This window comes from Erythrolamprus reginae, chromosome 3 (genome assembly GCF_031021105.1).
Source record: "Erythrolamprus reginae isolate rEryReg1 chromosome 3, rEryReg1.hap1, whole genome shotgun sequence".
In the NCBI taxonomy this organism is placed as follows: Eukaryota; Metazoa; Chordata; class Lepidosauria; order Squamata; family Dipsadidae; genus Erythrolamprus; species Erythrolamprus reginae.
In genome coordinates, this window is record NC_091952.1 from 200142590 (window position 1) to 200168160 (window position 25571).

At 39.3% G+C, this 25571-nt stretch overlaps 1 protein-coding gene across 2 annotated transcripts in view; it reads right to left on the minus strand.

Moving 5' to 3' along the window:
- EMILIN2 (elastin microfibril interfacer 2) overlaps positions 1 to 24625 on the minus strand; it is a 42426-nt gene extending 17801 nt beyond the window's left edge. For both annotated transcript variants that reach the window (XM_070747589.1, XM_070747588.1), the window contains exons 1-4: positions 23868 to 24625; positions 17677 to 17799; positions 5777 to 5952; positions 2297 to 4171 (exon numbers count right to left, since the gene is read on the minus strand). In XM_070747589.1, coding sequence (XP_070603690.1) covers positions 2297 to 4171; positions 5777 to 5952; positions 17677 to 17799; positions 23868 to 23983 — 2290 coding nt within the window. In that variant the 5' untranslated portion in view covers positions 23984 to 24625. The remainder of the gene's footprint in view (positions 1 to 2296; positions 4172 to 5776; positions 5953 to 17676; positions 17800 to 23867) is intronic.
- Positions 24626 to 25571: the final 946 nt, after the last annotated feature.

Genomic DNA, 25571 nt, shown 5'->3' on the forward strand with positions numbered 1-25571 from the left:
CAAGGTGGAGGGGCTTCCCAGGCATGCAGCGGGCGCTCCGGTCAGTCAGTGCTCAGGTGGGGGGACCGCAGGGAGATTGAAGCGGAGAGAACCAGGGGGGAAGGGGAGACTTCCAATGACTGTCACCATAGAACGGGAAGCATACTCGCAGAGCAGCCTCTGCCCTGGCTGCGGTTTGGAATCTGCAAAGCCGGAGTTTGGGGGGAGAAAGGAGGAGTTCTGCTGCTTTCCTTGTGTGCAGCCAAAAACAAAAGCAGCAGAAGTCTTTCTTTCTTTCTGTCCCCCAAACTCTGGCTCTGTGGCTTCCAAACCCCAGACAGGGCAGCAGCTGCTCTGCGAAGCGCTTCCTGCTCTATGTGACAACTAGAGCTGGAACTGCAACTAAGCAGACTCAAGTAGGATGCTTTGCCCCTGGATGCATTTTGAAATGCACTCCTGCCTGCAAGGAGGTGGTGAGGCAGGGACTGATGCTCATCATGTTTTTCTCATAGGCAGGAGCACATTTCAAATTTCTGTAGGCAGAGCCCAGAGGAGCCAAGCCAGTCCTGTGGGGAGTGCACACACTCGCCTCTCGCTTGCTCTCTCTCTCTCTCTCTCTCTCTCTCTCTCTCTCTCTCACCGAGTAATGCAATGGAGCTCAAGTGTCAGGTAGGATGCTACAAGTCCCAGGTACAATGCGCATTTCACGGCCCACCCTGTCCAACTTCACCTATTACCCCAAAATTGCGCCCCACCGTGAGACACGCTTCCTACCTGTTCTGGTTTCTGGTAGAAATTTAGTAATTACAAATAACTCTCATTAAATGCATCATTTCATGAATAAAGCAACTCCGTTTATTTCTCTGCTCTCTTGTACTTCAACACATTCCAGACATCAATCGGTCTGTTATCTCTCTTCTAGCCGCATTTCTCACATTCCTTTTCCTGCTTCACTTAGACAAGATTTATTTCCTAAATACATAGCTTTAAAAAAGACAGCAGCACTGACTAAATACAATACAAAATACTTTGGCTTACTTTAGCGTGGTGAAAGCACCTCCATATTTCTTTCCAGCAAGGTTGAAACTCCACCCTTCTTCTCCACTAGCCCCCTGACGTGCCAATTACCTCACTACAATATTTAACCCATTCCTCTCCTTAATATCTTCTTCCAGACCTTTGCTCTCTATGTTTATGAATTCTTCTGAATTTAGGATTAACCCAGCGAGGATCTGATTCTCCCTCGCTAGATCCTGAACTCATAGCCCCATCCTGTGGCTGGCCTCCCACCTGTTCTACTACCTGTAACCCCGGGGCCCCCACTACTTCATAAACACTATCTGAATCCGAGTCCTCAATATCTTCATCATCCTCCAACTGATCAGGAGTATGTACAACACTACCTAATACTTGTAATTCTGTCACATTCCTCAGTGTTGTGTCCAAAAGAGCCTATTGTAAAAGAAAACTTCTCATGAGTTCAAGAAGTTTGACTGAATTCATGACAAGCTTTCTTTTACAATGGGCTTCTCTGGACACAACACCAAGGAACGCGATAGAGCTACAAGTGTCAGGTAGGATGTGCATCTTGCGGCCCAACACGTCCAACCTGCCAGAAATTAGTCTCATTATGCCACCGCCGCTACCTTGTGGAGCAGGATTCTGCAAGGCTTGTTGTGCTGTTGCATGCATGAATGGCAACATTAAGCCAGTGGTGCCTGTGTGAAGCTTGTAGGAGTCCTGATGTTTGTGCATGCAACAGCACAGCAAGCCTTGCGCAGTCCTGCTCCACGAGGCAGTGGTGGCGGACCAGTATCTCTCTGCTGCCATATCAAAGTCAACTGGGATTTTGCAGCTATTTGCATTGCATCCAGATATTTGCATTTCATATGCAAACATAGTTATGAGAACATAGTGACTACATTTACCTAACTTTGGCTGATTAAGCAGGGTCAGCACTGGATTATTTGAACTACTTGGGAAGCCAAAGTTATGGGTGTGGGAAAGATAAAAATCTCCAAGAAGCCAATGGCAAACCACTTGTCAATGCAACGGTCCAGCTTGACTCAATGGTAACTACTTTTACCTTAATAGCGCATGTAAAGCAATGATATGCTTTCTGGCACAAACTGACACAATATTGAAGGTCTGGATTTAAGTAAAGAGCATTAGTGAAAAACATAAGGGGAAATTTGACATTTTATTCTATTTCCCTTGTTGTCTAATAAAACTGCTACTTCATTTTTAAAATTTATTTAACACTACTAATTGTATTTTTAATTTAAAAAATAATACATAGAAAAGGCAGGCAACTTACATATATAAGGCTGAATTTTCTTCGGGTCCTGAAGATCAACAGCAAATTTGTGAAACTGGGTATTGAACTGCTGGGTTAAATTTTTGAGGCTAAAAATATCTTCTGAATGGGATGTTACAGTTATGTTCATCTGACCAAAACAGGTCCAAAGTTGGGAGATGTGTTTGTTTAATCCTTCCTTTATCCTTTGAAGACTGCTAGAGACAGAATCTAGTTTATTGCAAGTTTTCTCAACATTTGATACTTTATCTTCCAAGTCTGAGATGCCAGGAATTTTATTCTTACATTTGGTCAAATTAAACAATTCTTCCCCATTCAGTTGATTTATCTTTTTGTTTAAGAAACTACAACAATTGTTTTGGTGAATTGTTTGATTGTTCATCATTTTCTGCATTGCCTCTGTTTTTCTGAGTAACTCAAGCTGTCTCTTCCCACACGTGGAATTAATACCTAAAAGTTGTTCTTTACAACTGTTTAAGCCATTCTGGAGGAGTCTTACATCTTTATCAATAACATTCAGACCAAACCGAACCATTCTCAGGTCTCTATGAAGTTTATGAATGTCACGCTGAGTGCCTTTAATTAAATTGAACTTTTCACTCAAAGAGCTATTGAAAGATTTTAAAATATCAGAATTGTCTTTTGTTTTTGAAAATAATTGATCATATTTACTGTTAGTGTTTTCTATTCCTTTCTGAAGACTTTCCAAATACTGTGATAAAGACTGGCAGACATCTTCAGTATGTTGTAATTTGTTCTTCATAAGATTAATCTCCAATACAATCTGTTTATTTTGAGATTCTGAGTTGTTCTGCAGTGTTGATCCTCTAGTAGTATATATATCATCTGGACTGCTAACATTAGCAATATCAAGAATAGTAGAACCTAGTCTGCTTTCTATTGCTTGGAACTTCTTATCAAATAAGTTCCTCACTTCAGCTGCTTTAGTAGTTATAACATTACGAAGAGTTTCCTCAATGTAAAAGCAATGTTCTTCAGCATTTTTCTCTGTAACATTAATCCTTGCTTCTATTTCCTCCCATTTTTCATTAAAGTTGTCTTCTGAATGTGGAGTGGAAATATGTTGTATTTCATTATCTATCCTGGCATTTAAAATTTTATTTGCTTCTGCAATTTTCTCTATCTTTTTATCCAAAGTATTCATCTGTTCCTTAATGTCGTCACTGCAACATGAGTGATTTAATGGTACTTTGATAATATTCTGTAGTTTTTGAATTTGGTTTCTTAGGTCATTTTCTTTTTCTGCAACAGATTCTTGAAGTCCTATGAAATTGGTCTCATGATCATCACAGTATTGTTGAATACCGGTCAGCTTATATTCACAGGAATTTTTCAGATCTGCCATTTTCTTTTCGAATCCTTCCAACATTTCCTGTCTCAGGGCTTCAAATTTAGCGTCTATGTATTCCTGATACAACTGACTGTTGGGCATTGTTATTGTTGGTCCTTGGGCTGCTTCTTGGAGCTGCTTTAATTGCTCTTCATATTCATTTACTTTCCCATTCAGTTGTTCCAACCTATTAATTTTGGCTTTCAGGCCATCCTCTAGTTCAACTTCTTCAGATGTTAATATTTCTGTTTCAGATTTGTATGAGTCATTAGTGTTCAATGGATATGTATTCTCTGTTTTTTCCTCCGAAGTACTGTCCAGCCCTGGATGGTCATGAAGGTTGTTCAACCAAGATATTACTCTCTGACTTGCATCTTCTTGCACAGTAACTTTTGGATTTTTATCCACATTTGTTATAGTGGACTGAAGTTCTAGCACAGTCTGTGTAAGCCGGAATAATTCATCCTCCAGAAACTGTATTTTTTTATCTTGTGAATTTTCTTGTTTTTGCTTTGGTCTAGCATCTATAGAGAAAAAGTATGGCAGTCTTTTAATTATCTTTTTCAGCACTAAACAATAAAAATGAGTACTGTACACTTATATAGTCACATTGTTGCAGCTTGAAACATTTTATTACTAAGAAACCACATAAAGAAAGGAGTCATAAGAAACATAAATACCTATCATGTAAAAACCTCAAAACTGACTAAGAGACTAATTAGTAATGCAAAAGGGAAATTTTCTAGACCCAGATGGCCAGATAAACTACTAAGTAACAACTTATTAATGGAGATACAGAAAAATATGCATTGAAGAATAACTTATCCAAGCAAACTGAAACTTTGTAAGATGGTTACAATTATGATAGACCCAGTAGAATTTTAGCAAACCGACTGAAATAAAAAAGGCAAAATAGTTATAGCCATTAAAAATAAGAATAAAAAGATATAGGTAGTCCTGACTTAATGACTACAATCCATCACTAAATTGTACATTATTAAGTGAAAGATCATGTGACTATATTCAACTTATGTTAGTTGTGCTACAGTCATTATACAAAAGAACCTGCAGTTGTTAAGCATTACATCACGTTTCTGTTACTTGCAAGTTACTTCTAGCTTGCTTGTAGGAAGCCAGCTGGGAAAGATACAATCACTGGACAGTGGGAATCTTGCAATTATAAGTTTAAGGATTGATCATAAAACTACTGTTCCAGCATTGTCACAGTTGTTGGATGCTGCAGGTATTAACCTAACTACCTATTTATAATCCCCAAAGGACAAGCACTTTGAAATTTTAAAATATTACTCATATTTGTATTGTAAATTGATGAAAATTCTAGAGACTTTAAAACCTAAAAATGACCTTTTATGGTTGATAACTCACAACTGTTATTATTTTTTCTTTTGACTATGAATAACATCCAAAGATGCTTTTGAATATGAGTAATGCAATGGCTTTTCTCTGGAATGGTGTAAAATATGTACACATGCTCCTAAACTCTATTAGCTCTATAATCAAACTCTATTATATGAACATTGAAAATTAATTTTTATGTTCTTCATTTAAATGAAACATATATACTACTCAAAGAAAAATAAAGGGAACACATAAACAATAGAAAATAACTCCAAGTAAATCAAACTTCTGTGAAATCAAACTGTCCACTTAGGAAGCAACACTGATTGACAATCAATTTAATTTTGTTGTTAGCACATTCAATTTTGTACAGAACAAAGATGAGAATATTTCATTCATTCAGATCTAGGATGTGTTATTTGAGTGTCCCCTTTATTTTTTTGAGCAGTGTATTTGCAGTTATGCCAAAATCATAAAGATTATATGCCAGGTGCTAATTATTAACTGATTTAATTGTTTGATGTAGAATTAAAGACATAGCTACAAAACTTCAGGTTAATTAACAATTGCCATGGGGAAATTGTTTTTTTACACATAAAGTAGAAATGATGTAGAAAATAACACATACAATAATGTAGGACTAATCTACCTCACAAAGTTAACAGGACTAAGAAATCTAGCTAGCATAGCAAAGAACATTAAGCAATAAAAGGGTGGTGTAAAATCCAGCAAAAAAGACCATGTATATCAAGAGCTAAAGAAACATTTACCCGAGCTTGGCTTCATATCATTGGGTGGACGTTCCACTGGGTAAGCTATTGATCTTGGCTTTTCTGCTACAGCCTCTTTGCAATCCACACCCATGTATCCAGGACAACATCTCCACTCTAATTCGGTTACCATCTTGTATGTTAAAATATATTTAGGTCTCAAACTTGTTCGATACCTGTAATGAATTAAAAGTAGCACCTTGAACTATTTTTATTGCTTTGTCCTTTCAGCAAACCATATAAGCAGAACAAATACAACAATTAAAATTAAGAACTCTGAGTGTACTGTCTTTTAGGCATGCCAAGATATATTTATTATTCCTTAATGTAGATTGTTTATGGAACCAACTACTATACAAGAGAGCTGATGGTTTATCCTTTGCTGACTGTGCTCATGCAAGGTCCTTATAGCCATTGGTCAGGGTAGTGATCTGGATCCCTTTATTCGATAATAATAATAACAACAACAGAGTTGGAAGGGACTTTGGAGTCCAACCCCTGCTTAGGCAGGAAACCCTAGACTACTTCAGACAGATGTTGGACTTGATGGTCTAAACCATAGGTGTCAAACATTGCCATCATGTGATGTTTTTCCCATTTGCGGAGGGATGGGTGTGGCCTGTACATGATGCATCCGGGCTGATATCCCAGGGCTAAATGGCCCGTCTATCTCTATAATTATTTCAGGTGAACTCTGGCCTATAACTGTAATAAATCCATTTTTTCTTTGAGTGAAATGAAAATTTGAATTTTACCACATGTATGTATGAAGAAACATGGTGAACATAATAAAATACAGTGGTACCTTTATTTAAGAACTTAATTCGTTCCATGACCAGGTTCTTAAGTAGAAAAGTTTGTAAGTTTAAGCAATTTTTCCCACAAGAATCAATGAAAAAGCAAATAATGCATGCAAACCCATTAGGAAAGAAATGAAAGCTTGGAATTTGGGCGGGAGGAGGAGGAGGAAGAAGAGGAGGAGGATAGTCGCTGCTGAAGGAATAAGGTAAGATGAGGGGAATAAAAAACATCCAAAAATTTAAGGCTTGAAAAAAAAAGAGGGACTTTGAGGCGGCGAGGAGGAGCACGTGCCTCCCATACAACTAGCATGAGCTGCCTCCCATACATTGTGCCATAATAATGGCAAGAAACTGGCTGGGCCTTCATGCCGCTCTCAAATTTCCTGTGAAATTTTTCCGGGCTCGGGTTCTTAAGTAGAAAATAATTCTTAAGAAGAGGCAAAAAATTCTTGAACATCTGGTTCTTATCTAGAAAAGTTCTTAAGTAGATGCGTTCTTAAGTAGAGGTACCACTGTACAGTGGTACCTCAAGATACGAACCCCTCGTCTTACGAACAACTCGTGATACGAACACGGGGTTCAGAAAAATTTTGCCTCTTCTTACGAACTTTTTTCGAGTTACAAACCGGCGTTCGGAGACTTCTGGGAAGCCGCGCGGCTGTTTTAAAAGGTGACAGCCGGGCGGCGGGGCTTCCCAGAAGCCTCCCGAACGCCGGTTCGTAACTCGAACAAAGTTCGTAAGAAGAGGCAAAATTTTTCTGAACCCCGGGTTCTGTTCGGGAGGTTGCTGGGAAGCCCCCCGGCCTGGCTGTCACCTTTTAAAACAGCCGCGCGGCTTCCCAGCTGTCTCCCGAAGCCGAACGCGGAAGTTCGGCTTTGGCGTTCGGCTTCAGGAGACAGCTGGGAAGTCGCGTGGCTGTTTTAAAAGGTCGCAGCCGGCCTGGGGGGCTTCCCAGCACCCCTCCGAACCCGGGTTCAGGGTTCGGGGGGGTGCTGGGAAGCCCCCCAGGCCGGCTGTCACCTTTTACAACAGCCGCGTGGCTTCCCAGCAGTCGCCGAAAGCCGTTTTTTTTGCGGGGTTTTTTTTGGTTGCACGGATTAATTGACTTTACATTGTTTCCTATGGGAAACAATGTTTCGTCTTACGAACCTTTCGTCTTACGAACCTCCTCCTTGCACCAATTAAGTTCGTATCATGAGGTATTACTATACTTGTTTTCTTCAGAGACAATGGTACACACAGAGAGACACATACAGAGATTCATAGATGGTTAGAGATAATAGCAGCAACATTCCAAAATATTTGAAGAGACTCACAACAGAAAATAGCAAATACATTGTGATCCTGACAAAGCATCATACATTGTACATGAACAAACTTTCAGGAATATCTGGAAACAGCAATGTGAACCTTTGAAAGGATGTAACTACCTTGACTTTTAAAAGAATTGCTTCATTCATGTCCCGCATGTTGCAAAGCTACTGTTTGAATTATTTGTATGGAATTAAATCACACTGTTATTCTCAGAATACAGAATTCATGGCTGGATTATCAAACTAGCACATACCTGCACACACAGGTAGTCCTCGACTTACAACCACAATTCAGCCCAATATTTCTGTCGCTAAGCGAAACATTTGTTAAGTGAGTTTTGCCCCCTTCTACAACCGTTATTGTTAAGTTGTTAAGTGAATCACTATAGTTGTTAAGCTAGTAATACGGTTGTTAAAGGAATCTGGCTTTCCCGTTGACTTTGCTTGTAGAAGGTCATAAAAGGTGATCACATGACTCCCAGGACATTGCAACTGTCATAAATATGAGTCAGTTGCCAAGCATTTGAATTTTGGTCATGTGACCATGGGGATGTGGCAATGGTCATAATAGTGAAAAACAGTGAGCCACTTTTTAGTGCTGTTGTAACTTTGAATGATCACTAAACAAATTGTTGCAAGTCGAGGGCTACCCTTGTACTGTCTCACAAATATTAATGTTTTCCTGATCTACGTAATCTAAAATATAATATTTAAAGTTGCCTTCAAAATCAAATGAAACTGCAATTCCTTTTGAAAACTAAGGGATTCTACACAAATGTATTTATTTATTTATTTTATTTATTTTTTATTTTTTTATTTTTTTATTTACGTATTTACTTACTTACTTACTTACTTACTTACTTACTTACTTACTTACTTACTTACTTACTTACTGATTGATTGGATTTGTATGCTGCCCCTCTCCGCAGACTCGGGGCGGCTAACAACAATTTAATAAAATCCAATTTAATAAAACAACTAAAAACCCTTATTATATATATAAAAAAAAATCTTTACAGCATTTTAGAAACAGCTTTGAAACGATGTGATTTCCAGTTTTGAAAGTTACATCTTTTTTTCCTGACTTTTATGCATTATTTGAAAACGGGGAAATTCTATTTATGTACACTAAGCACAAGTCTTTAGGGTACAAAACAAAAATAAATTCCAATTATACAAAATGCTATGTTATAATCATTACTAAGAAATCTTAAAAAACAAATTTATTATTAATTAAACAAACAGATGGGGAAAATTACGTATGTATGGAACATGTTCATTCAGAAATGAATTCCAGTGTCTGATATATAGGACTTTTAGCTGAAATGTAGAAATATGTAAACAATACTTGTGGTGAAGGAGAAAAAGGAAGACAATCTAATATCCTGACCACCCACAGCTTTCCCTGTGTTCCGTTCTTACCCACAACATATACCTACTTATTATGGCACAAGTAATTTAGGTGCCTTTTTCCCCCAACTCTCTGAAGTAAATGGAATATGATGTTTGATTTATATCTCTACCATAACACTGTTTAAGCTTGCATCCCACTTCATGGACTTCATACATATAAACTTGTTTCTATAGTAAGACTTTGATATAAGGGATGAGAAAATTGAGTAAAATTTTAAATAACAAGACTTTTACAAAATTCAAAAAATGTATACAGTGTTCCCTCGATTTTCGTGGGTTCAAACTTCGCGAAACTTTTGTCCGCCTTTAATAAATATTTTTTTAATAAACTTTAATAAATAAACATGGTGAGTAACAATCTAAATGGTTGCTAAGGGAATGGGAAATTGTAATTTAGGGGTTTAAAGTGTTAAGGGAAGGCTTGTGATACTGTCCATAGCCAAAAATAGTGTATTTACTTTCGCATCTCTACTTCACGGAAATTCGACTTTCGTGGGTGGTCTCAGAACGCATCCCCCGCGAAAGTTGACGGAACACTGTATTTGCAATTGCTTTAAATGATTTCTATTTTTGACTTGACTATACAAGCATCTACCAAAGATTGGAAAACTAATGTTTAATAGTATTGGGATTTTCCTTTTAATATGTTATATCAGTTAAAGCAGATGATATAAATTGAACTTTAAATAATCAAAAATCTATCAAATCTGCTGTATGACTTTAGCAGTGGAAAGTAACTTATAATTATTCCAAACATTTGTATTTTGATCCAAGTTTAAAAATATAAGTAAAACTGATGATTTTAAAGTCTGTTCTTTTTATGTACTTAACACCTACCACATGAAAATCACTATCCTACTCAAAAAAAGTTTGTTTTTCTTAAGGACAATGCTTCACTCTATCAATTTATGCATAGTAAAATTACTTAATTAATTACCTAATTACTAATATAATTTTAATTAACTCTATTAGAACTACAAATTTTATGTATTACAACACAGAAGTGAAATTTTCATTTCTAACTTGTTATCCATGTTCATCATTAATGTGGTGAATCATCTGCAAAATATTGAAGTCTGGCCTTTTTGAATCATTGTTTGATAAAAATAGATTGTGGCATTAAAAGCTATAGAAAAGTATTTTATCATGAAGAAAACCATATCTACAGCACAAGGAAAATATAATTCGGTGTTAAGGCTGATACAAATTGCCACCATTTTCAAACTGAAATAAAAAAGGAAGGTTTTAAATATATACAGTGATACCTCATCTTACAAATGCCTCGTCATACAAACTTTTCGAGATACAAAGCCAGGGTTTAAGATTTTTTTGCCTCATCTTACAAACTACTTTCACCTTACAAACCCACCACCGCCGCTGGGATGCCCTGCCTCCGGACTTCCGTTGCCAGCGAAGCACCTATTTTTTTGCTGCTGGGATTCCCCTGAGGCTCCCCTCCATGGGAAACCCCACCTCTGGACTTCTGTGTTTTTGTGATGCTGCAGGGGAATCCCAGCATGGGAATCCCAGCAGGGGAATCCCAGCAGTGCAAAAACGGGTGCTTCGCTGGCAATGGAAGTCCAGAGCCTCAGTGAAATCACAGCATTGCAAAAAGACAGAGGTCCAGAGGTGGGGTTTTCAGGACTTCCGTGTTTTTGCGATGCTGCAATTTTGCTGAGGCTCCCCTCGCTGGGAAACCCCACCTCCGGACTTCCATTGCCAGCGAAGCACCCGTTTTTGCACTGCTGGGATTGCCCTGCAGCATCACAAAAACACAGAAGTCCGGAGGTGGGGTTTCCCATGGAGTGGAGGGGAGCCTCAAGGGAGTCCCAGCAGCGCAAAAACGGGCGCTTCATCTGGCAAAACGGGTTAATTTTGGGCTTGCACGCATTAATCACTTTTCCATTGATTCCTATGGGAAACATTGTTTCGTCTTACAAACATTTCACCTTAAGAACCTTGTCCCGAACCAATTAAGTTTGTAAGACAAGGTATCACTGTACTTGCAAAACAATAACTGATCATAAGATTTTAAAAGTCATTCTAGCTTGAATATGATAGCATAAATACTCAAAAGGTAACTCTATAGCACCCACATGGGTGTTGTTCTTACAATTGCAGCATTTATATTGGCATTTTGTCTCTACAGTAAATGCATGTGAACGCAAAGGCTAGCACTGTGGATCTTTTTATATGAAGAAGGACTGCGTTTAGTTTCTTATTTGATGAATTTACTAGTTAAGTAACATAGAGCATTTGTATAATTTCATGTGGTATTCCAATTGCACCCTTCTTGGATCATGAGACTCTAAGGCAGTGATGGCTAAGCATTTCGACACTGATTGCGCACACACCCACAATGCAATGTGCGTGTAACCCCAACTCCTGAGCGCCCAATCCCCCCTGCATAGGTTCACCATCACGGCTCAAAGGGATGCTTAGTGCTTTCTGAGCTTGGTTGTTTTCTTGCAGATGTTTCATTACACAAAGTAGGCAACATCATTAGTGCTACTAAGGAGTAGGGGTTCACTCTCTGTCTTGCCTTGTCAAAGTTGATGGGGGTGGTCTTTTGGTTGGGCTGTTTACTGATGGCTTATTTGGCAGTTTCTTGAATGGGGTATATTGTTTACTTGATTGTTGATCTGGTGTTAATCTTGAAGTTAATCTACAGTATGTTCATTTGGGTATATATCACTGACGGAAAGGTGTTTATTCCCCCCCCCCTTTGGCTTGTTGATTGTCTCCTTTGCATAGTCTAGAGCAGTGATGGTGAACCTTTTTTCCCTCGGGTGCCGAAAGTGTGTGTGCATGTGCCATTGTGCATGCGTGAGTGCCCACACCCATAATTCAGTGGGGATGGCGAAAATGGCTCTCTGCCTCCCCAGGAGGCCTTTTAGAGGCCATAAACAGCCAATTTCCCAAACTCTGGTGGCCCGGTAGGCCCGTTTTTTGCCTTCCCCAGGCTCTAGAGACAAAAAAATACCCTTTCCCACCCCACCAGAGGCTCTCCGGAAGTTGAAAATGCCCTCCCATGGCCTCCGGGCAAGCCAAAAATTAGCTGGCCGGCACACACATGTACATTGGAGCTGAGCTAGGATAAAGGCTTGTGTGCCAGCAGATATGGCTCCGCGTGCCACTTGTGGCACCTGTGCCATAGGTGCGCCATCTCAGGTCTAGAGATATTGTTAATGTCTGTGTGTCTACTGATGGCTTATTTATTTGTTTATTTGTTTATTTGTTTATTTATTTGTTTATTGTTAATTATTTGGATTTATATGCCCCCCTCCTGAAGATTCACGGCAGCTTACAACAAATAAATGAACAATTAAAAAACGTCCAAAATCCAAATTTAAAATTAAATTTATTAATCTAAACCCCCCAATTCCTTAAGAACCCATCACTTTCATTCAAACAGTTAAACATACATTCCCTTCATCAGCCAGGGGCTACTCGCTAATGGCCCCAGGCCTGTCGGCACAGGTGGGTCTTTAAGCTCTTGCGGAATTTATTTATTTAATTTATCAGAGGCTTCTAGCAATTCTCTGCTATTTTTGGCTTGAGTAATACTGTATTACTGTAAGTAATACTGCAATACTTGTTGCAGTATTACCTAGTATTACCCAGTATTACCTAAGGAGCGTGCATAAGTGCACTTTTCTGCCTACCATTCCTGTCCTAATGTCTTTTTATCTTTTCTATCTCTACTTTATACTTATAGTATGTTAAACATACAACAATACAATACTATATTTGTATGACAAATAAAATAAATAAATAAATAAATAAATAAATATGAGGACTGCAAAATAATGACACGATTTCAACCTATTTAATTGTACTGCATCTGGGGCTATCTTTGAAAGCTTCAATTAGTCTGTAATGTAGCAGCTTAGTTGCTAGGTAGGATATGGTGACCTGAGTATTAACACCAGTATTCAATGTTCCCATGCCAGTCTCAGCCTCCACACGCTAGATTACAGGCTTGCGCTCAGCCAAAGAGTTCTACTGCTTAAGGAGAAGACAGTCTTTTCTACATCAAGTTACAAATGGGCTTATTGCAGAACACAGAAATGTGAAGTGTTATGTAAGTGCTGAAAACAGAACCACTCCCTTATTGCTGAATCCACAGCAGTTAAACATTCCCAAACCATGGAATCATATTTCCCATGAGATATTACAAACCCACTGTGTTTTTAACTATAAGGTATGAGAAACTAAAATCACACAAAGGCAAACATTGTACTATTTAAAATGTTCCAATTATCCAAAGAATCATCAGAGGTACTTTCTAAAGCTTTCCCACCCACCCCCAAAAAAGTTAAAGATTACTCTTAAAGTCTATTGGGGATTTCCTAACCGTTTTCTTTAGTAACATATTGTGGTTTCTTAATTGTTAATTTCCTTTAGAACTGAGATAGCTCGCAGGAGTGTTTGAAGTTATAACATCTACCACCTGTGTTTTTCATTGAGAACTAAAGTTTGTCATGAAACGTTGCAGTGCCTTCCTGAAATCAAATATTACGGACAAAATCCTAGTCATAGCAAGAGATGTGATAATACTTATCTTTAGAAATAATAATAATAATAATAATAATAATAATAATATTGTTGTTGTTGTTGTTGTTGTTGTTGTTAATTGGATTTCTATGCTTCCCCTCTCCGAGGACTTCGGGTGGCTCACAATATATAAAATATATAATAAACATTATCTTAATCCAATTAACAAATTAAAAATATAGAAAACCCCCAAGAAACCATAAAAAACAATCATTACATTCACTCCACATTCTCTCAACACATTCATTGGGCAGGGGGCAAAGATCTAATAGCCCCAGACCGGACGGCATAAGTGAGTCTTCAGTATCTTACGGAAGGCAAGGAGGGTGGGGGCTACATGAATCTCCGAGGGGAGCTGATTCCAGAGGGCCGGGGCCCCCACAGAGAAGGCTCTCCCCTGGGCACCGCCAAATGACATTGATGGAACCTGGAGGAGGCCAACTCTGTGGGACCTGACCAGTCACTGGGATTCATGCGGCAGAAGGCGGTCTCGAGGTATTCTGGTCCCATGCCATACAGGGCTTTATAGGTCATAACCAACACTTTGAATTGGGTTGGGAAACCAAATGGCAACCAATGCAGACCACGGAGTGTTGGAGAAATATGTGAGTGTGCATTTTGCACAATTTGTAGTTTCTGAATGCTTTTCAAAGGCAGCCCCATGTAGAGAGCATTGCAGTAGTCAAACCTCGAGGTGATGAAGGCATGAGTGACTGTGAGCAGAGACTCCCTGTCTAGGTAGGGCTGCAACTGGCGCACCACTTACCCTATGAATAGAAAGTTCTGGCTTTGTTTTCCAATATATTGCTTTCTTTGTTCATTTGTACAATATACACTAGCAGAGAAATGCTAGAAGCCATGTTTTTGTTGATGGTGGGGTTGCTTTTAATTCAGTTTGTGGGCTGGTCCCTGAATTTTTCTTGGCAAGAGTTTTGGAAAGTGATTTGCCATTGTGTCCTTCCTAGAGCTTGGAAAGAATAACTGGCCTAAAGTCACCCAGTTGGCTTTGTGCACAAGGCAGGACTAGAGTACAGTTCTCCTGGTTTCTAGCCTGGTGCCTTAATACTACACCAAACTGGCTTTCCAGCCACTCTGTAGTATAATGAATCTGCATACTCTAATTTTTATTAATTTTGTATACTAGTATTATAAATCATATAAACCTTCTTCACAGAAAAATGTAGCCTTCAGTTTTTCAGATGGTGTTTACCACATTGCACAGTATTAAGTTAGTAAAATACATGTGCCAGAACAAAAAGAACCCATGTGGGGGGAAAAAACTGGGCTCAATTTTTTCTGTTCTTTCTGCAAAATAGTCAAATAAGCCAATTAAATAATGTCAGATTTATAAGTGGCTTCTCCCAGCTAATTTACTCTAAACTAAAATTCTTGGCTTATAATTTTGAAGCAAGAACTGAGCAAAAGAAAACTGAATGTAAAGTTATTCTCTCTTCCAGCTGCATGCAATGTGTTCAACCAAACTTCCTGCCTATCCAAGCAATGTTGTCTGCTAGTGAATTATTCTTTCTTTCTTCCAAAATAATCATGAATAAGGAGCAGAGCAATGAACCTCTTCCTTTTCTTTGCATGCACTGAATTAACCCGAAGTTCTTTTGGTCTAGTTAACTCCTTACTCAAAGGACACCATCTGCTACATGAGAAAGAGGGACCATAGCAAGCAAGTCATAAATATGCTAAAACAAAGCAGGGGCTGTTACATATTACATCTAGAGAATATGGTCCATTTTCCAAAGCTGATCACAATGACTGTGCAGCACATGAAGTCATATAAAAAGATTATGGGTCGCCATGATGGAGAGTATATTAAGCCAGCAACACTAAGCCATTCAATTATACTGCTACATGAAGTTTTTCATTGTATTCCATTTTTGTTTTAAACATGAATAGAGCATTAGCCTCTTTTTTAAAACATCAAGTAACATTATAGCTCAAATGCAGATGTCTATATTTCATTTGGACAAAGGGGAAGCTAGTGTGAACTTCAAGGAAGTTGTGAATCATGCATGAGAGAATGAACATCTGTGCAAATTCTATAAAAAAGAGTGTATTGTTCTTCTTTGTTGATAGAGATAGAGATATTAGGTCATAGGATGTAAAAAAAAATCATTCCACCCAGCAATCTGGGATTTACAAACAAACATGCCAAAAGACTGAAATAAAGTCTTTTATTGAAACTTTATTTAAAGTTTAAAACACTTAACATTTTCTGTCTTTTCAATATCTTTATATCTTAGTTACATACCCAATGCAACTAATAAGCTAGAAAATATTTTTTAAAAACCTAGCCAGGTTCATTCTGGTACTTCACCCAACAATATTTCCTGTGTTTATTTTAAATATTGGGCTATTTGAATGCATTATTAAAAGTGATATTATTCTTCACCTAAAAAGGCTGACATAGGTTTGAGATTGATGCATACGTAATACTGTTTGTTCAAATATAACTATAAGTGATGACTTATCCATAGCTGTTGTGCCAGAAGGCAGTTAAAGAAGGCACTTGCAGAAGAGAAGTAGAGAGAGGACAATTAGCCTTTCCTCCCTAGCTTTTCCAAGGAAGAACTCAGACACTTTGCCTTGTTTGGTAAAAAAAATCTCCATATCTCTATTTAGAAGAAACTAAACTGACACAAAGAAAAAGGGATTTTATATTTGAAATTCTGAATATTACAAAAATCGGGTTAGATAGATTGAGAGACAGACCAACACTATGTACATTACTCTTGAAATTGAAACAGTGGAATTTACTTGCTAAACTTTCTCAAATATGGGGAAAAGGTATCTTCTTGGTACTTCTCAGTTTGATAACAAAGTAATGGAATGGCTTCTGTTACCATATTTCAAGGAAGATCCACTTGGACAGATGCAATGGCACCCAAAGAATTATTCTGATGAAAACAATACCATCTTGGTATTCTTCCTTTTTGAGCATATGCTGTGACACATGCAAAAAAGGGGGTGAGGCTTGTGTTATTATGCTATTCACATCAGTCGGACACTCCTCCCCTTCCTCTACCGCCAAATGGCTAGCTAAGATTTCTATTTTAACAACTCCTTCAATGCCTTTATGGTTTGTATTTCATAAAAGTCTAACTCTTTACATTCTAAAATATGTATTTCTGGATGTCAGAACAACACATATTTTAAACACAGAGACTCAAAATTTTGAGTACATTTTGTCTTCATCCCAAAGAGTGCTGCTGATTTACAACAAACTTTATGGTTGCTCAGGATGCCTGCAACCTTGAAATGAAAAAAACATCTTTTAGTAACCTTTAGTTACTTTAGTAACCGAGTAGTTGATGCACTACCAGACTCTGTAGTATCATCACCAAACTTCCAAAACTTTACCCTTAGACTGTATATCACCAATATGTACTTGACAAAACAAATAAATAAATCTAAGCCAAAGAATTAACAAAGAATTCACCAACAAGCATATACCCAGATTCAACAGCAGACTGAGCAAAACTCCAGGTACTAATTGTGCTAACTCTGATTAAAGTATTAAAAAATCATCATCTGATGTTAGTCTTAAATTACTTAAGTAATTATATTTTTTTGCAATTTCCTCCTCTGGTTTGAATAACACAACAATAAATTGTCGCATGATTTATTGAAGAGTCAACGTTTCTAATTAGCTTCAGCTGTCTTGGGCTACAATATACATAATTTATGCTGCAGCTTCACTTTTAAAAAATGGTAGAGCCACAGGATACGCTAGATATGGCTGTACTGCTTTTCCGAAAAGGATAAAAATACTTTCCCATTCTAGATTGAGGTATTCTTACTTACATGGGAGCATGTGGGCAGGGTTCTTGGTTCCACAGACATCCATACTGAACCTGAACAAAGCTTTCGGTGCCATCCAGCACAGAACAGGTTACATTCTTGTTCACTACATAGGCACACCAGTTTCTGTAGAGAAGTTGAGAACAGAAAAGGCATCCATTACAATAATAATATCATAATATACTAAAATAGTTTAATATTATTAAAGTTGTTGGTCTAAAACAAAGATGGAATATTGGTCCAGTGTTTTACCCAAGAGACAATTAAAGCAGAGAAACAATTATTTTTTTCCACTTCCTACCACTGGCCCAATACATGAAGAACACAGAAGATCTTGTAGTAGAAGCTCTAGCACAGTGATGGTAAACCTTTTTTCCCTTGAGTGCCAAAATCATGTGTGTGTGTATGTGTGTGTGTGTGTTATCATACATGCGTGAGTGGCCACGCCTATAATTCAATGCCTGGGAAAGGTGAAAATGGCCTTGCCCGCCATCCCCAGAGGCCCTTTGGCGGTCTGAAACAGCCCATTTCCCAACCTCTGGTGGGCCCAGTAGGCCCGGGTTTTTGCCCTCCCACATCCCCCTGGAAACTCTCTGGAAGCCGAAAATGCCCTTCCAGAGCTTCCAGGAGAGCCGAAACTCAACTGGCTGGCTGGCACATGCACATTGGAGCTGAGCTAGGGTAATGGCTTGCGTGCCAGCAGATATGGTTCTGCGTGCCACCCGTGGCATAGGTTCGTCATCATTGGTCTAGCACATGTGTTCTTTCTAGATGCAAATATATAAATTAAATAAAATGCAGCGGTGTAGAGAATAAGAGAACATATGACGGTAAAGACTCATTTCTATGTAAGTCTACTCAGATACAAGACTGAGCCATATTCCCAGATAAGTAGATACAGGATTTGTGGGGTTGGTTTTGGTTTTTTTTGAGATCTGGAGACAGAAATCCTTCATTCCAAAATGTGAGAGACAGAATTCATAGCTGTGCTAAATGAGAACAGGTGGAGTAATAATACATCGCCATGCAAACTCTGCATGCAGAACTGCAAGAAACTAAATGAAAGAGGGCAAATGTTTTAAGTACAGTACTTGAATCAGATATCAACATCTTTGCTTACTGTTTTTGCTTGCTGCAATTAAATTTTTCTCATTCTAATAGAACTCTACTTTTTTTAAAGACTACATACTGCCATCTGTGTGGAATTTTGCTTATTAAAATTTTGAAACAATCAAGTACAACAGCAACAACAACAACAAAACCCCTAAGTATCAGGCTACTCTAAATAACAATAACAATGCTGGAAAAAGCATAAACAGGTATTCAAGGAAATATATGTATTATTTTACACAAATTATTTAAATCAGGGTTGTCCAGCTTTCAACTTCAGATGTTAGAATTCTCATCCAACTGGGAGTTGAAGTCCAAAAAGTCTTAACGTTGCGATGCTCCTTTCTTTTATGAAAGTTATTGATGATGTTCGTCCATTGTATTCGAAGAGAACCTTGACATCTAGCAGGTTGTGGCCTGTTTGTGATGTGTCTGCAGGTAGTTGGTAAGGCCTATAAGGCACGAAATGTTCTACCACAGAACATTAACATGAATGTTATTAAGTAAATCATTGAGGTTGTTAAGTAAATCATGCTTCCCCTATCGACTTTGCTTGTTGGAAGTTAGCTAGGAAGATTAAAAATGATGATCATATGACTCCAGAACAATGCAAGTGTCATAAATGCATGCAAGTTTCCAAACAAATTTTTAACATGTGACCATGGGGATGCTGCAATGGTTGTAAATGTGAAACCTGTCATAGAAACATAGAAACATAGAAACATAGAAGACTGACGGCAGAAAAAGACCTCATGATCCATCTAGTCTGCCCTTATACTATATCCTGTATTTTTATCTTAGGATGGATATATGTATATCCAAGGCATGTTTAAATTCAGTTACTGTGGATTTACCAACCTTCATCTGATGGAAGTTTGTTCCAAGGATCTACTACTCTTTCAGTAAAAGAATATTTTTTTCATGTTGCTTTTGATATTTCCCCCAAATAACTTCAGATTGTGTCCCCTTGTTCTTGTGTTCACTTTCCTATTAAAAACACTTCCCTCCTGGACCTTATTTAACCCTTTGACATACAGTATTTAAATGTTTCGATCATGTCCCCCCTTTTCCTTCTGTCCTCCAGTCCAGACTATACAGATTGAGTTCATTAAGTCTTTCCTGATAAGTTTTATGCTTAAGACCTTCCACCATTCTCGTAGCCTGTCTTTGGACCCGTTCAATTTTGTCAATATCTTTTTGTAGGCGAGGTCTCCAGAACTGAACACAGTATTCCAAATGTGATCTCACCAGCGCTCTATATAGCGGGATCACAATCTCCCTCTTCCTGCTTGTCATAAGTAACTTTTTTAGTGCCGCTGTAATCTTGATCTGTCAGTAAACAAATGGTTGCAAGTTGAGAATTACCTATAAATGTTCTACAAAAAGGGGCGTTGGTCTTATCTGATACATTCCTTCTCGTTGTATTGAGAGAGAAACCAAAGAATGAGTTAACTCTGCTCTTCTGCTCGGAGACTGGATCAGTCAATCTTTTGGTCACGCCTACTTTGTCTGTGCATGCCTAATTTTGATGAAGGCGTACTGATTGACATGACATATTTCCGGTGCTGATTCTGGCCACTCCTGGACTTTGGACCAGATGGTCACCAGGGTGGAGTTGGATTCTCTCTCAGCACACAGAGAAGGAGCATATCAGGTAAGACCAATGCCCCTTCCCCGGTGTGGTGAGTAGAGAACCCAAGGAATGGGATGTTCCAAAGCTGGCTGTCCTAAGAGTGGGTAGCAGTCCCAAGTCCCCAAGCCTATATGCACCTTCTGGAGCACCTGCCTGCCGAAGGCCACTTCAGCTGAAGCGAAGACATCCAGTTTGTAGTGTTGTATTAATGGGGATAGAAAAGACCATGTTGCTACCCTACAGATGTTCTCAATAGAGGTCTGTGTTGCCCATGCAGCCGTCATGGACGTACTTCTGATGGAATGGGCTGTCACTCACCTAAGTAATGTGAGAGCCTGAAGCTTGTAGGCTTTGGCGATGCATGATCCTATCCACTGGCCTATGGTCAATGGTGTAACCACTGGCCTATGGTCAATGGTGTAACCTTGTTACTCATAGCTGAAGGCTGGAAAGATACAAACTGTCTTTCTAAGAGATGCTTGATATAGGTGCAGAGGGCTTTCCTAACGTACAAGGTGTGCCATCTCTTGTCCAGGATGTGAGATGGACCTGGGCAGAAGTCTGGCAAGATTATTTCCTGTGCACTGTGGAACAAGGAATTCACCTTAGGAAGGAAGGAGGGATCCAAGTGCAGAACCACCCACCAGGATGGGCTCTTATTGGGATTAAATTGTTTATAAATTCATTGTATTGTCAGCTGTCAATCAATATTCCTAACCTTAAGTCATTTGTCAGAGGAGTGGGGGAAGCACAACCCTATGAAAATAAGCAGAAGTAACCGAATGGCACTGGAATGCACTGGCACCCAAACTGTTTTGTGCTGGCTAAAAAGGAGCATTTATTAAATCAAAGGCAGGATAAAATGAATCACAATATAGACGTTGAAAAAGGAACTTGCCAATTCAAGTCGAATATGTTTCTATTTAGTTGGCCCTGGGAGACTCATAGAAAGAAAAATCAGGCACGTGTAAATTCAGCCTAAGTTCTTTCAGAAGGTGGCAACACCAGTAGGCCCTGCTTCCTAGCTCAGAAGTTGTTAACTGACTCTACGGATCAGGGAGGAGCTTTCCAAGGCTTCCCAGGCCACCCTTGCCCCAGGCCACCATTTACTCCATGTGGCCCATTCCCCATTTTGCCACCATTTGCTCCAACTGGCCGGTTTGAGAATCTGACTTTGAGTATTTCAAACCAGCCTCTCACGTCTCTTCCGAGTTGTCAACAGCAGAGAGAAAAGCCAGGATTTGGCACCTATCCAAGAGACTAGACTCCACCCTGGTGATTTGGGTTTTTTAAATTATTCATAGATATGACCGTGGCTAGTGACCATAGGTTTGGTAGGGAACTGGTCCTGTAGGATTTTTCAAAGTTTATGTTGAGTGCTATCTATCTATCTATCTATCTAAGTGGTCAAAATAGGGAGTGCTATTTAATCCTGCTCCTGTTAACAGCGGTGTACCCCAAGGCAGCGTACTAAGACCAACAGTCTTCATACTCTGTATAAATGACCTTTGCGATCATATTACAAGCAACTGAGTTCTCTTCGCCAATGATGTAAAACTCTTCAATACCACTGGTAACACTGCTACCCTCCAAAAAGACCTTGACTTTGTGTCAGAAGGGTCAAACATCTGGCAACTCCAAATCTCAACCAACAAATGCTCTGTGCTACACATTGGCAAAAAGAACCAGGACACCAAATACAAAGCTGAATAGACAAGACCTTGCAGATGATCCTCACTCTGTCAAAGATTTTGGAATGCTCAAATGACTTAAGTACCAAATCCCACTGCAACAACATCGTCAAAAAGGCTTCAAGAGTCATTAACCTAATCAGAAGTAGCTTCTTCTCTGGTAATATTGCCATACCAATCCTTGAATATAGCTCATCTGTCTGTAATCCACAATGCATTTTGGACATAAATACATTTAGAAATTGTTCAGGGATATTTTAAGAGTCCTCTACTCGGAACAGAATATCTTATGCAACCAGACTTGAAATACTAGGCTTAAAAAGCTTAGAACTACGTCACCTTTGGCACAACCTAAGCATAACTAATAAAATCATCTGCTACAACGTCCTTCCTGTCAACGACTACCTCAGCTTCATCCACAACAATACACGAACACGCAACAGATACAAACTCAAAGTAAACCACTCCAAAGTTGACTGTAGGAAATATGACTTTAGCAACCAAGTGGTTAATGCTTGGAAATCACTATCTGACTGTAGTTTCATCACCAAATCCCCAAAACTTCGCCCTTAGACTGTTCACTGTTGACCTCACCCAATTCCTAAGAGGTCAGCAAGGGGCATGCATAAGCACAAAAGCGTGCCTAATGTCTCTTTCCTAATATTTACCTCTTATTAATAAACATCTCATATATATAAATAGCGTTATATCTGCTATATATGTAAATAACCCCTCATTTGCATATTACCAATACGTACTTGACAAATATACCTATATCTATCTCTCTATCTCCCTTCCTTTTCATTATCAGCAAAAATATGTTAGATAATAATAATAATAATAATAATAATAATAAATTTATTGTCATTGTCAAGCAACGAATTGTCATTGGCAACGAAAGTCATGTGACACCCAGAGACCAGTCTCACTATACATAAAATCAGAGTAGGTAAATTTAAAAATAGAATAAAAAATAGAATAAAATGTCCCACCCACTACAAAATTCCCCACCCTGAACCACTCAACCATCTACATGACAAACAGAATAATATTGTCCAACAGTTCACTGATGGTGACCCTCTAGTTCGTTGTTAAGTGCAAGTATAGCTCTGGGATTAAAAACTATTCAGGAAATGTGTGGTCTGAGTTCTAGTTGTTCTGTATCTTCTGCCAGAAGGCAACAGTTCAAAAAGATTGAAAGCAGGATGAGAAGAGTCTTTGAGAATGGTATGCACCTTCTTAGAACAGCGAGATGTGAAGATGTCATCCAGGGCGGGTAGCTGGAGCCCAATGATGTTCTGGGCAGTTTTAATAATTCTCTGTAGAGCTTTTTTGTTCGCTACAGAGCTGCTCCCATACCAAGCTAGAATGCCGTATGTCAGGACAATCTCAATGGTGCTGCGATAGTAGGACAACAGTAGATGCTGAGATAAATTTATCTTCCTGAGCATTCTCAGGAAGTACAGCCTCCTTTTTGCCTTCTTCACAAGCATATTAACATTCATAGTCCATGAGAAGTCTTCTGAGATATAAGTGCCCAGAAATTTGAAACTACCAACCCTAGATAGATAGATAGATAGATAGATAGATAGATAGATAGATAGATAGATAGATAGATAGATAAATAGAGAGAGACAGAGAGAGCGAGCCGCGAAACTCTCTGTAGGAGCCCCTGAGAAACCTGAAATGCTCAATTAGTTTCCCGCCTGGCCCGGAGAAAGGAAGGCGGATTTGGGTCGCGCGTGCGGAGAGTCTCTTACTTGTTTCTGGCGCCCGAACGGCCGGGACCCGAGTAGAGGGAGACCTGGCTGAGGCAGCCCCCGAGTGACAAGACCAGCGCTACCAAGCAGCCGAAGGGCTTCGCGAGCAGCTCCATTTCCGCCCGAAGTGGCGGGCCACTAGCTGAGTTTAACTCGCGTGGGAATCGACGGGGCGTGAAAACGAAGAGCCTCTGTGGTGGGAATTCGCCCGCCTGCTGGCTAACTTATCCGTCGCTTCTCCGCTTCTCACACGCCTTTTCCTCTTCTCCCGCCAGGTTTTGTTTGTTTGGGGTTTTTTGCTTCACTTCGGGTTGCCTCCGTTTCAGTTCTCCCGCTGAGTTTTTTCCACCGGCGCAAGAAATCTCTGTCTGGCCCGCTCAGTTCTTTCCTTCTTCTCCTTCTTCCAAAGTTTCCGCCCTCCAGTTCGCACATCCTACCCGAAGGGTGGCTAGCCTCCCTCTCCTCCTCCTCCTCCTCCCCCGCTTTTCTTGTCTGACCAAACAGCGTGCAACCGTTTTTCATTCTTGCTTTGAGGAGCAAGGCACAAATTGCTCTCGTCGGAGAGCGTGAGGAGAGTTGAGGAGAAACAGCGTGAGGCGGCCGTGAGAAACTAAGTGGTAGTGAAGGGTTTGAGGCGGGTGCGTGTTCCCGGCTCTGCGAGCCCTCACGCAAGCGCCTCGGGTGTCTTTGCCTTCATCCCTTCCCTCACCGAGCCTTTGTTCCGAGGCCTCTTTAATCTCTCTCTCTCTCTCTCTCTCTGTCTGCTGGGCAAAGCTTCGCGAGTTTCCGACCAAACGGAGTTTTAGCTTCCAAACCGTCCCCTCCCCGGCCCTTTTCTTTCCATTCAACTGGGGACTGGTTGAACCTTTTTCTTTTCCAAGAATGCTCTTACACAATGCAGCAAGCACGTCCAAAACAAGCGCTCATCAGTCTGTTCAGGCACTTTAGTGAGCAATATTTTCTTTTATGTACACTGAGAGCATTTGCACCAAGACAAATTCCTTGTACAGTGAGCATATGCACCAAGACAAATTCCTTGTATGTCCAATCACACTTGGCCAATGAAGAATTCTATTCTATTCTATTCTATTCTATTCTATTCTAACTAGACAACCCCTTCCAGGGTTTCAGGATGCTGGACAATATTCTGTCAGAAAGCCACTTCGAGGAACCTGGGCTCAACAATTGTTGCCCTGCGATGCGCTCATTTAAAGGTGACAAGTTTTGGTAATAAATAGGCAGGCCAAGAAAATTCTTCAGCCATTAAAGGCATGCATGCATTGCACAATTTATTTTACTGTCATACCTTGAAGATACATCATGGTTCATTTCTGAAAGTAAACAGTAGGATACATTTCCAAAAGAAAGTCTTAATTACACAGGTCCACAAAAAATATTTTTTGTAATCATGGCAGTTGACCTTGTCTTTTCTGAATCATTTTTTTGTTCTGATTTCAAAAATTTATATAGTTTTCCTGTAGCAGGTATAGTTTCCACAGAGGAGCATCATTATTATAAGGTATAGGAAATATAATGGCAACATTAAGAAAACAGTATTGTAATAATTTGCAAACTTGCACAGTCACAAGACTCTGACTTGAAGAAATCATCTGCTTTTACACCAAATACAAAATTACTGAACAAAACCAAGCAAACTTGTCTAGCTGAATAAGCTTTCAACTATATGCTTGTTGACAATAATTT